The sequence below is a fragment of the Penicillium canariense genome (assembly GCF_028826845.1).
Source record: "Penicillium canariense strain IBT 26290 chromosome Unknown utg000003l_segment0_segment0, whole genome shotgun sequence".
NCBI lineage: Eukaryota > Fungi > Ascomycota > Eurotiomycetes > Eurotiales > Aspergillaceae > Penicillium > Penicillium canariense.
In genome coordinates, this window is record NW_026622730.1 from 3,060,637 (window position 1) to 3,072,372 (window position 11,736).

Genomic DNA, 11,736 nt, shown 5'->3' on the forward strand with positions numbered 1-11,736 from the left:
CCATAAAGCGTTCTGAGTGTTGACTACAGGCGGGGCGTATCTAAGCGACCGGTGTCCTACGTGATAAACATTCATTTACAAAGGAAAGTTTCATTTCAGTGCGTGCATTTTCTCAGAATTTGAGACCTAGATTTTGTGACGCAGTCAATCGTACATGGCAGAGAAAATCAAGTCACAATGAAAAAGAGAAGCATTGGATACATCGCGGAACACAAGACGCCTGAGAGGAAGTGAAATGGAACCATAAAAGGGAAAAGAGAAGACATGACCGAGCGAGGAATTGAAGCACCGTTTTATGTAGCACGAGTATAGATACCGCCAACAATGCAGTGATCACGTTCGAAGGGCTCCAGGGTCAGTTGCTCCTTGGGCTTGATCTTCTCCTCACGCATCTTCTGGACCTCGCGGGTGAACACGACCTCAGCGGCAGCCGTGGAGTCGATACAGCTGGCCTTGATAGAGATCAGGACACCACCGCCCTCCTTCAGGAACATGTGAGCGTTCAGACCAACGATACGGGCCTGGTCGGGCTGAGCAACATCGGCGAAGATGACATCGACCATGGGGACGAGCATGCGGTAGCGAAGAGGATGACGGGCATCCTCAACAATGGGGATAACGTTGGTGCGGTGAGTAGCCATGCCAATCAGGTCACGGCCAGAACGGTGAGAGAACTCAACGGCATAGACGTTACCGGTGGGGCCGACAATATCGGCAACGTGAGAGACAGATGTACCGCTGGCAGCACCGATGTAGAGAACCTTGGCACCGGGCTTCATGTAGATGTTGTCCAGGCCACCCAGAATACCAGCAGCCAGCTTGGAACGGAAGGGGTTCCACACACGGTACTCGACCTTGGTGACAGCACCATCATCACCGGCAGGGGATTCGACAGAGACGCGCTTCTCGCCGTACACAGCCTCACCGGGGGTCAGGTTCTTAGTGACAAGGAGATCCTCCTTACCACCACGGGCAACGAAGACACCGGCGTGACGGTGACCCTCCTATTATAGAGAAAAGTTTCTGGTCAGCGGCTGTAACCTCAATATTCCTGAGTTTCCATTTCAATACTCACAATGATGACCTTAGCACCACCACGGGCGCCCTGGGCACCACCACGGCCACCACGGGGAGCACCGCGACCACCACGGGGGCCACCACGGCCACCACGGCCAGGAGGACCGCCACGACCACCGCGAGGACCACCACGGCCACCACCACGACCGCCGAAGCCACCACCACGGTCGCCGAAGCCACCACCGCCGAAGCCACCTTTAGAAAAAAGGAAATCCCGGTCAGCAAACTGAAGATCTAATCTAGAGCTAAGCACAGACAAAGCATTCTGCAGCATTCAAGCCAATATGAAATGCAAGCTTCATGCTCATTCATGCAGACTGTCTGTGATTTCGAATAAACTGGAGCACTAACCACGACCACCACCACGACCACCACCGCGTCCAGGGGGACCACCACGGCCACGAGGAGTGAAAGCCATTATGTTGGGTTGTTGGAGGAGATTTCGAGAGAAAAAGGGAGTCGAGAGAGGGTTGAGTCGAGCTACCGACTGCTCAGACCGAGTGCGATCGAAATTGAAGGGAGACCGGCCTCAAAAAAAGAGTCCGTCGAAATTGAGCAAGGATTACACAGTAATCGGAATCACGGAGTCAAGCAGTTGGTGAAATTTTGACCGTGAAGGCTCAGTCGCGTGCGGATCAAAGCCGGTGCTGCTCGTTGATCGGTCGAGATTTTTTTGCGCCTGCTGGATCTTTCAGAAAATCAGAACTACGCTAGTATGTTTGCGGCTAGCGTTAGAAAGACCGGTGGATGTCATCACGTGATTTGTTTTTGCTTCTAAAAGCGAGATCACGTGGGTAGATGAACCCTGTAGCCGGCGGTCGGCATCAGACAAACAACTCGGCACCGGTTGGGACAATGGAAGACCATATACTCCTTCATTAACGCCATGGCTATCACCAGGCAAAGCCTAGGAAAGAAATAAAATAATAATATATGGACCAGCGAGGTAAGTCCTCAGAGAGCCATAACCACCTATCCTCCGCCACGCCTCTCTATGTACAGAACAGCAACCCCCTCCTAATTTCCAAAGAAGTAGTAGTTTGCAGAATACTGAATCTCAAACGAAGATGGCATGCCTTGGCAGGTGTCCGGTGGAGAGCCTGAGGCAGTGTTGACTCGATAGACACTCTTGTACTTGCCGACAGTACCATCCGTAGTTGTCAGATACAGCCAGGCCACCGCCCCGTACTGGCCTGCTATGGCATCCGAAGGAGCGCTGATCTGATCCTGCTTCTTGGTCATGGCAATCCCATACTGCTTGAGGGGTACGGTGTCGAGGTTGAACTCGGGAGTCGTCGCATCGTAGAAGAAATGGTGGCCCATCAGGTCAATGTTGGCTGGAGGGAGTGTCGCATACTCGTTGGTCGGCAGAGAAATCTTGTAGGCAACATTGGGCAGCATCTCCAAGATGTCTGGGTAGTCGGCAGACATGCACGTCACATTGTAGAGATTGGCGACCGCACCAATAGCCTTGGGAGTAGACTTGGATGTCGAATCGGCGCACGTATAATTCTGGTGGATACGATTAGCGACACTGGTCTTTCGTTATGGCAAGAAAGGTCCCTTTATATTACATACCTGTGTTCCCCTTCCAAGGGCCACGTGCATTGGCGTCAATCCATCAGGACTCGGTAGGCCCGATGCATATGAGGGCAGTGTGATACTGGATAGATCACACGTTGCTGATGGAGTCGCGCTGCTCTTCTGCACACGGCTGATGTGCTGGCTGACTTTGGCATAGAAGCCCGCAAGATCGTCTGAGAAGTCATATGCACCGTCGAAGAAGTTTGCTGGGGCAGCCAGTGACACAGTCACCAGCGAGAGGAGAATGAGTGTGAGACGCATCACTGTGCCTCTTCTATGCTATGGCGGAGGAGCTGTTGGATGGAGAAGGTGGATTGGTGAATTTCAACGATGAGGTTTGTGGTTGGATAATTAAACAAACCGAGGCCTATCGCAGCACCAGGCTGTCAATCAGGCAAAACACAAGAGTAGGAACAACAAAGAAAAGGAACGACAACTGGGAGTAGTAAGAGAGACTGACATGGAAGGATGATGAATCCGGCGGGCCAGGGTACATATAGAGTCGGCGCTGGTTGCAATTTTCTCAATGACAACCATATCGCAAAGATAGTAACACCCGTCTAACTCGAAACAAATGGGCCAGAGTCTATAAAAAAACCAAGCTGGTCGATGCAAGCTGCAGGTACTAGCAGGGATCAGAGGGTAGACGGAGCACAATCATTGGCCCGGGGACGCGCCAGGGCTTTTTCTCCCAGCCTCTGCACGATACCATTCGCTGTTGACCCCAAACAACTTTGGCTAAATCGAGATAGCAATGCGCTAAGCGAAACAGCGGTCTTTGAGTGGGCGGCAAGGTGAAGGAGCTCTCCCAGACTACCAGGGAAGGGGGAGGCCAAAGCCCCAGGACAGGGAGAGGGGCTCTCACAGTGAATTTTCCGACCCGGCTATTAATAAATCGGCTCTACTTCGAGGAGGCTCACCAGGTGTGATGGGCGGTTAGATGTGCAGTGTGATTGCCCCGCTAGGTTAGTCTGCGAGGTTGGGCGATCCAGGATGGCCTCCCCTGTCGGACGAGGGCGCCTGGTAGGAAGCTGGCTTGGTTGGCAATCTTGGTCTTATTGGATGCGTCTGAAGCAGTCTTTGTCGCAAAAAAGAAACGCTTTCTTCATTCCGGCAATATCGAATCTTCAGGGAGCCCAGCCATGCGGGGAGGCTGGGCGGGGCTGGGTGAAAGGGGGGGGGCTTCCCCGCCGCATTGTGGCTTTCTCCCATTTCCCAATTCGGGCTCACGTTGCAACTTGAGGGCGCGTAGTCAGCTCCATCTTACACCCCTCTTAATTTCGAGGCCTCCACACCAGCTGTCTTTATTTAGAGTGGCCCATGCAATCGCTACCGTCTCCGGGACCACTACCCGACCGGTGAAGTTATGGATGAGGGTGGATATCGAGATATATTTAGGGTAATAGTACTAGCAACAATCAAGTCAGGCTAATCTGTTCACAATTGCATGAATATAGGTAATTAGACCCAAGTGAAGACACCAATCAATTGAATCGGATCCTTCGTCTCGACTTCCTTGATTTCGGCCCGTCTATTCCAGACTACGCCTGACCAAGCTTGTTTACAGGAATATCCTACTTCGCATTCTTTTTTTTTTTTTTTAAAAAAAATAGAAAAAAAGTTGGTTAGAAAACTGTCCTGGCCCACAATCTGACAGGCCAAATCCAAGCAAACCAAGGACTCAAAAAGAACCTTGCTATTATTATATGTGAAGTTCACTGTACTATCTGTATGTGAGCTCTTCCCGGGCAGATATACTTTCGCTACCTCGACTCTGGCTGGTTGATCATTTCGATAATGGTCTAGAAAACCATGGGTACCAAGGCGAGCTTTCAACTGGGGTTCTCAGTATGAGTTGGGATGTTTGGTATGGGTAAAGGTCATGCATGACATCGTGGATTCCGGTGGTGACTGTCGACATAGTGTAGGTCAACCGCTGACGACGCTTGTTCCGCAAACCCCGGCATCCTTGTATACCAAGTGCGCTAATGCATTGCTACTAGACTCATCACCGGTTTAATTTATCTATGGGGTCTGCTTCTTCCATTTTCTATCACACCTGATAAACCAAAGATGACCACACTACCAGGCTACTTGTTCAGACGACGTTGCAGATATTATTGTTCAATTCCGAGGTTCTAAATGACTGTACAATGGTTGACCAGAAACCCATTAGACAAAAGGCATGCAGCAAGTATCTGCCTAGGCCATCACTGCCAGAGGAGAGGTCCTTTCATCCCAAAAACGCCAAGTAGAAACAATCCGACAAGAAAGAAAGGAATATAACTCCAGAGCCCACGCTGTTCAAACATAACAAGTATCTTCCATCTCGACAGATGGTAGGAAGGGGGGTAGTCACGTCGTAAAGTCTAATTGATATTCAGACCCTGGCGGAAATGTCTCAGCCGGCTTGATTGAAACCCTCCTGCTGCCAGTCGTCACCGTGCAGCTGACCACTACTACTGCCACTGCCACTGCCACTGCCGCCAAAACCACTCCCACCACTGCTACCATACGCAGCGGCAGCAGCACTACCAACAGCGCTCATAGCGCTGTGCTTCTCAATCTCCATCGTGCTCATCATATAGAGCATGACGAAGAGGAGAAGGTGTAGAGCGAAACAGTAACTAGCGAATAAGTTTCGGCTGGTTCGGTTCGCCATAATTATGCGGGTGAGAGAAAATACGACCCTCTCTGGCAGGCTCATGCGCTTGTACGCACGGGTGGATTCACGACCTCGGAACGCAGCAAATGGCGAAATGCGGGCCTCGTAAGCTGATTGGTACCGGTCCATGGAGAGACCGGAGGGCGTGTCTGCAGAAGCATAGACAGATGACGAGCTGGGTGCATTGGCATAGGAGGATGCTGACGTAGAAGCCCCTTGGCCCCGGCTGTAGGTGGAAACATAGCGGGTCTTCTCATAAAGACTCAAGTTGTCCTTCTGAAGTGTTGAGACTTCCTGTCGAAGAGACTTGACGGTGCTATACATCTTAGAGAGCTCCTCTTCAAGCTCGGAGTTCTTCTTCTTGAAACGATCCCGCTGGGCCTGAATCATGGGGAGAAGGCCGGAGCCGCCGCCAACAGCCTCCCCGGCACGAATGGCCTCCATGGTACTAGCGGAGGCAGAGCTCTGATCAAAGCCAGAGATGATCGACGAGGTTGGAGATACCGCACCACCCCGTCGCGAGGAGTGAGGGTATCTCGAAGAATAAGTGCCCGCGACAGATATTGCCGATGATGGGAATGCATTGGCAGCCTCCTCCTGCACCCGGAGCAGATCATTCTCTAGTGTGCTGGACAAGCCCCGAGACTTGTCAAGTTCCTTCTTGGTAGTCGAGAGCTCGCCACGTAGAGACTCCAATTGCCCCTGAAGGTCGCGTGTTGATACCCGCAGGACGGCAAGTTCATCGGTCAGCTTCTTGTTTCGGGCTATAAGAAGTTGCTCCAAAGAGCTCTTGTCTTTGGTCTTTGTGGTAGCACCATTAGTGCCAGTGGCATCTTCTTCGGTAGCTGCTGCCTCTCCAACGTCCTCATCATCTCCCGCCGCAAATTCAACCGACTTGATCATCTCCAGCTCCCGGCGGATCTCATCGTAATCAGCAACCTTCTCAAGTCGCGAGCGCAGCTCATCCCTCTCGGCAGCGGCCTTCGAAGCATTCCGTTCCGCCTGGAGGAGCTTACCCTCCCAGGAGTGTCGGGTCGAATCCTTGTCATAGCGCGCGGCATCCAGTTTTCGTAGCAAGGAAGAGTTCTCTGACTGCAAGCGCTGGTAGCCAGGGTCATCTTCGACAGAGATAGGATGGTCAGGGTTTGAGTATGATACTGCCTGGGCCAGCTCTAACCGCAGCTGCTCGTTCCGCGCCTCCATATCCGCCAATCTCAGGCTGGTCTTCTCCAAGTCAGCAGAGACAAGCTCCAGCTCCGCAGCAGTAGCACCACTGCGGGCACCCTCATTATCATCATTCTCGCCACCCAGGCGCTGAGAGACTTCGTAGCTGGCCTTGAGCTCCTTTATCAATCGGTCCTGGTTCTCTACCTTCTCTTCTAAGCTCTTCTCCTTCGCCTCCCAGTTGTTTGTCTTTTCTTTCAACACTGCCCCCCAAGATGCTTCGATCTCTTTAGCTCTTGACTCTTGGTTCTCTTCAAGCTTCTTTCTCGCAGCCCGCTCTTCCTGAAGACGTCTTTCGGTTTCCTCCTGCTGCTTCGTAAGACGATCGACAGACTGCTGTAATTGGTCCCGTTCTGAATTGAGTTTCGGGACTGTGTCTTCGGATAGAACAAGCGAGTCAACGGAGGCTTCGAGGAGTGGGTATGGATCCGGGGCCTCGGACAAGGACGAATAGAGTTGTAGAAACGAGGATGACGAAGCTTTCCCTTGGTTGGTTAAGAGGTCGATAAAGGACTGGTAAGCCTTCAACAGCCCCTTGTACTCCGAAAGCTTTGCTTCATCCTCCAGTTTCTTGAAGTCCTTGGTCTTTTGGGCCAGTTCCTTCCTTTGTACGAGCGCGTCCCGCTGATGTGAAACAATGTCCGATGCGGTTGTATCGAGTTTGGCAATAGTGCTGGCCAAGTCAATCCCTTTTATGAGCGCAGATCAGTTACAAATTCTCTCGCAACTTTCTTATCAGGCCAGATGGCGTATATTTACCTCGCCAGGCTGCAATAGCGCGCTGGAACTTGTTGGTCTCCTCGGACAGTTTGCTGGAGACTTCTGGCTGGTCATCTTGTGGCTCCTGGGCGACAAGGCCCTCTGTAATGGCGAACGAATCCATTTCCAGCGTTCAGCCCAAGGGGTCTGCAATCACCCCACACCAAAGCGCAGTCCGCCAAGGGGAGATGAGGATCGCGCGGAGCTGGAATTGGACACGCGGCGCGGCGGGCCGAATGTTCTTCCGTGTTGTATGCGGACTGGTCTTGTTATAATGTAGAGAAGAAGTCTAATGTTTGGGTATTATCTGTGATAACTGTTAAGAGATTGATCTGCGAGGAGATTGCGTGTCTTTCCGACATCAATTACATCACCCAAGGTACAGGTATTTCCTTGACAGCCGTTGTTCCGAGGCACCGACCGTTCCTGATCTAGTGGCCCCTGAAGCTTTGGCCCCAAGGCAACCCTGACCGCCTTCAGCCCATCTCTCCCCAATGCTGGCGGGGAGATACTCGGAAGCCAGCCATGATGGCTTCAGATGATGGAGTCGGTCCTCGTAAGAGGCGGAGGATCGGTCTCCCAGGATCACAGCCCTATGTGTTACGATCACTGTTCGATGATGTTCCGCTGGCGACGGACCATAGCTCGGACGTTTACATCACCTACGTCGAGTACTGGGGTAAGCTATCAGCGGTGGCTAACGGCTCTACTTGCACCGTCAGTCTTGCTGATTTGGAATATCATAGATGGACACATGTACATCGGCACTTCTGCAGCCGAGATTCTGCACTTTGTCTGCCTCCCAGCAGCTTCCGACGACGATTCGAATGAGCCTACCTTCATATTGGCATCGCGCCTGCCAATCCCGTTCCAGAATGAGCCTCTAGACAGCGATCCTCAAGGCGTTCGGCAAATCGTTATACTGCCATCGGTGAACAAAGCTTGCATCCTCTGCAATGGTATGGTCACCTTTTACATGCTACCGGAGCTAAGCCCGGCGTTTGGGAATACCAAGGTTAACCATTGCCGCTGGGTCGGCGGCTTGGATCTCAACCAAGATGCGCGGGCCGAGGAAGATCCAGTCGTGATGATCGCTGTGCAGAACAGCGTCATGCTGATCCGGATTGGAGAGGGAGCTCGGCGCATCAAGCAGATCAAGTTTCCCGGTTGTTTGGTTGCAGCGCGCAGAGGCACCATTGCCTGTGCAGCTGACACCCATTCGTACTCACTTTTGGAAGTGGAGCACCAGCAGAAGATCCCTCTCTTTCCCATATCCTCCTCAAGTGAAGTGTTCGAATCAGGCCATGTGGAAGATATCCCACGGGCACCACAGACTCCTCTGAAGCGATCGCCTTCCTCATCATATCCGAGTTCTCCCCCAATGGACCCTCATGTGCATGGTAGAAGCAGCAGCTTGAATACCTTTGTGGGCATGTTGCAGCCGCATACACAGACGCCTGCACATAGTCGATCACCTTCGGGAACACCAGACCCCTTCACATCGACTGGAAGCCCCCGTCGCTCGAGTTCGGAAGAACGAAAAGCGGGAGATGAGAAGGCTGCAGAGAGTCCCGAGCAGGATTCGCAGGCGGCAGAGTCAGACAGCCTGAAGCCCTTGCCTCCACTTCCTCCTCCGAACCCAGTCCAGAAACAGCTTCTGCCGCATGTGGTATCCCCGACTGCGTCTGAATTCCTCCTAGTAACTGGGACAGAGGAAACAGAACCAGGAGTGGGGATGTTTGTGGACATGGACGGCGAGGTTGTACGGGGTACCATCAACTTCCACCGATATCCTAAGTCGGTTGTTATTGACGCCGGCGAGGACGACCAGTCACTTCAGCCAAACGAGGGTCCCAAAGAGGAGTATATCATCGCCGTGATTGAAGATGGAGAGAACGGGGAGCAACGAAATCGATTGGAAATCCAACGGTGGGATGACGATCCTGCCGAAATAGAACGTCAAAAGAAATGGTTAGACATACCTTCTTCCGGAGAGTCGCAGTCATCCACCCGAGTTGGCTTGAAGCACACTATCAGCCCCAATTATCTTGAGCTCGACGAGATCGGGAAGCTTCTGCGAATGGTTCGCCTCAAGACGCCTTTGCTACCCCCCTATGTGCCAACCGCGGACCCTCGGACCCAAGCGTCCATCGAGCAGCAAAAAACAGAAAACGAACTGTTTGAGTCCCAAGAGCTGACCGACTCGGAGGGATCCAAGAAAGCAGAGGCAGGATCATCAAATCGCGACTTGGAAAGTCGGCGAAATGCCGAAGAAGCGAAATTTGCCCACGGGTTGGGCAAGCTGCAGAGCAGTCTCATCTTGTGGTCAGACTCCCAGATCTGGCGCCTGCTTAAGAACCCTTTGGTTATTCAGCTTGAGGATAGTCTGCACATGGCCCAGCAAATAGATGACAAGGGACACATCACTTTGCAGAGGGATGCTGTCATGGAATTGATGGTGTCAACGCATGATATCGAGCCCAAGACCGAGGCTGAATTCCTTGGCTTGGCCTACGTGAAGCAAAAAGCCAGTTTGTTGCTATATGGAGATCTTCTTTCCATGCATGCGGACAACCGTGCGGACCCTACCATTAGGAATACCGAAAGGGCCCTCCTATCGGGTAGCTTGGACCCCCGACTAGCTTTACTTTTCATTCCTCTGCTAAGATGCGAGGTGTTGCAAGGGCCTCAGGGTATCTGGATCCAGTCTGGCCTAGCAGATACCGCCGCAAAATACCTTGAGCAAGTTGAGCGGACAAACGCCGCAGCTGCGACCCATAGCTCTGTGTTAAACATGTTGAAGCGGTTCCTTCTCTCGTGGCAACAGAAGAGGGGCTACGGGAGTATCACAGATGAAACATATGTTTTGGATAGCACCGACGCTGCATTGCTGCACCTGCTCCTGGAACAAGATGCTCACTTTAATGCGCAGCAGCGAGCGACATCTACACGCACCGAGCTGAACAGGTTGGTTGATAATTGGAAGGGCAATTTTGACCGTGCAGTCGTGCTTCTGGAGCAGTACAAGAGGCTCTATATTCTCAGCCGTCTGTATCAGAGTCAGAAGATGTCCCGGAATGTGCTCAAGACCTGGCGGAGGATTATTGACGGAGAATCCGATGCCGGTGGAGAGGTCACTGCCTCCGGTGTTGAGGCGCAGATGCGCAAGTATCTGGTGAAAATCAAAGATGCCCAACTGGTGGAGGAGTATGGCTCCTGGCTTGCTGGGCGAAATCCTGCACTTGGAATTCAAGTCTTCGTGGACCACTCTAGTCGAGTAAGACTAGAGCCCGCGGATGTGGTTGCGTTGCTTAAGGAGCGTGCCCCCAATGCAGTACAGGTGTATTTGGAACATCTGGTCTTTGCCAAAAACGTGAGTCTTGAACTATGCGTACTCGCATGAGCTATATAGCTAATTCATCTTCTAGTACACCCAATACGCCGACGACCTCATCGCATACTATCTCGACGAGGTCCTTTCTGTCCTCGCGGCCTCCCCCGCCGCGCGAGCTTCACTTTCCGAATCCTACTCGACCTACCGGGCCTTGCGCCCTCCCAAACCAACCTACCTCAACTTCATCACCGAAAATACCCCCGCTGAACCCTGGTGGAAGTCCCGTCTCCGCCTCCTCCAGCTCCTGAGCGGCACCTCCGGCACCCAATTCTCCTCGACCCCGCTCCCCTCCGGCATCACTTACTCCATCCCGAACGTCCTTGCCCGCATCGAGCCGTTCCAAGACGACCTGGTCTCCGAAAGCATCATCCTCGACGGACTACAGGGCCACCACCGCGCCGCCCTTCGCCTCCTCACCCACGGACTGGGCGATTACGACTCCGCCATCCGGTACTGCCTGTTCGGCGGGCCACGCAGCGCGACCTCCTCTGGTGGCGCCCACCCCGAGCTGGCCGCGCACGACTTGCAGACCACGCTGTTCCGGCACCTATTGGACGAGTTCCTGCATATTCAGGACCTAACGGAGCGCATCGAGCGCACAAGCGATTTGCTCGCGCGGTTCGGGGCGTGGTTTGACGTCCGCGAGGTGCTCGAGCTCGTGCCTGAGGACTGGAGCGTGGATATCCTGGGTGGGTTCTTCGTGCAGGTGTTCCGCACTCTGATATCGCAGACGCGAGAGGCGCGAATTGAGCGCGCCTTGAGTGCGGGCTTGAACCTGCGCGTTGGCGTGCTGTATACGGATAGTATGGAGAAGGCTGGGCCTTGGGTGGAGGATGGTGAGGGTCTGAGGCGGTTAAAAGGGAATAGTGGGCCTGAGGCACCGGATGTGCCACAGGGTGATGATGCGAGGGCTGGGGAAGATGATGATTTTGGTGACGTGGTGGGGCCTGCTGCGTCTGGGGAAGTGGGCCAGTAGATCTTGGGCCCTTTTTAGGAGGAACAGGGGGCTTATGATAATTTGTGTGTACAAGTT

The 11,736-nt window shown here is 53.0% G+C and overlaps 4 protein-coding genes across 4 annotated transcripts; 1 reads left to right on the forward strand and 3 right to left on the reverse strand.

Annotated features, from left to right (window-relative positions):
• Positions 1 to 293: 293 nt before the first annotated feature.
• On the reverse strand, positions 294 to 1,495 carry N7482_005960 (rRNA 2'-O-methyltransferase fibrillarin family protein; the record flags this gene model as incomplete). Its single annotated transcript, XM_056688085.1, has 3 exons — positions 294 to 1,004; positions 1,076 to 1,272; positions 1,429 to 1,495. 3 exons carry the CDS (start codon positions 1,493 to 1,495, stop codon positions 294 to 296), a joined length of 975 nt encoding a protein of 324 aa, XP_056543640.1.
• Positions 1,496 to 2,094: 599 nt separating this feature from the next.
• N7482_005961 (uncharacterized protein) lies at positions 2,095 to 2,922 on the reverse strand (the record flags this gene model as incomplete). Its single annotated transcript, XM_056688086.1, has 2 exons — positions 2,095 to 2,589; positions 2,656 to 2,922. The coding sequence occupies 2 exons, from the start codon at positions 2,920 to 2,922 to the stop codon at positions 2,095 to 2,097; spliced, it is 762 nt and encodes a 253-aa protein (XP_056543641.1).
• A 2,140-nt stretch (positions 2,923 to 5,062) lies between these two features.
• N7482_005962 (CCAAT displacement transcription factor COY1) lies at positions 5,063 to 7,433 on the reverse strand (the record flags this gene model as incomplete). The annotated part of the gene is made up of 2 exons (XM_056688087.1): positions 5,063 to 7,239; positions 7,310 to 7,433. 2 exons carry the CDS (start codon positions 7,431 to 7,433, stop codon positions 5,063 to 5,065), a joined length of 2,301 nt encoding a protein of 766 aa, XP_056543642.1.
• Positions 7,434 to 7,834: 401 nt separating this feature from the next.
• Positions 7,835 to 11,679, forward strand: N7482_005963 (uncharacterized protein; the record flags this gene model as incomplete). The annotated part of the gene is made up of 3 exons (XM_056688088.1): positions 7,835 to 7,988; positions 8,056 to 10,682; positions 10,738 to 11,679. The coding sequence occupies 3 exons, from the start codon at positions 7,835 to 7,837 to the stop codon at positions 11,677 to 11,679; spliced, it is 3,723 nt and encodes a 1,240-aa protein (XP_056543643.1).
• Between the last annotated feature and the right edge of the window lie 57 nt (positions 11,680 to 11,736).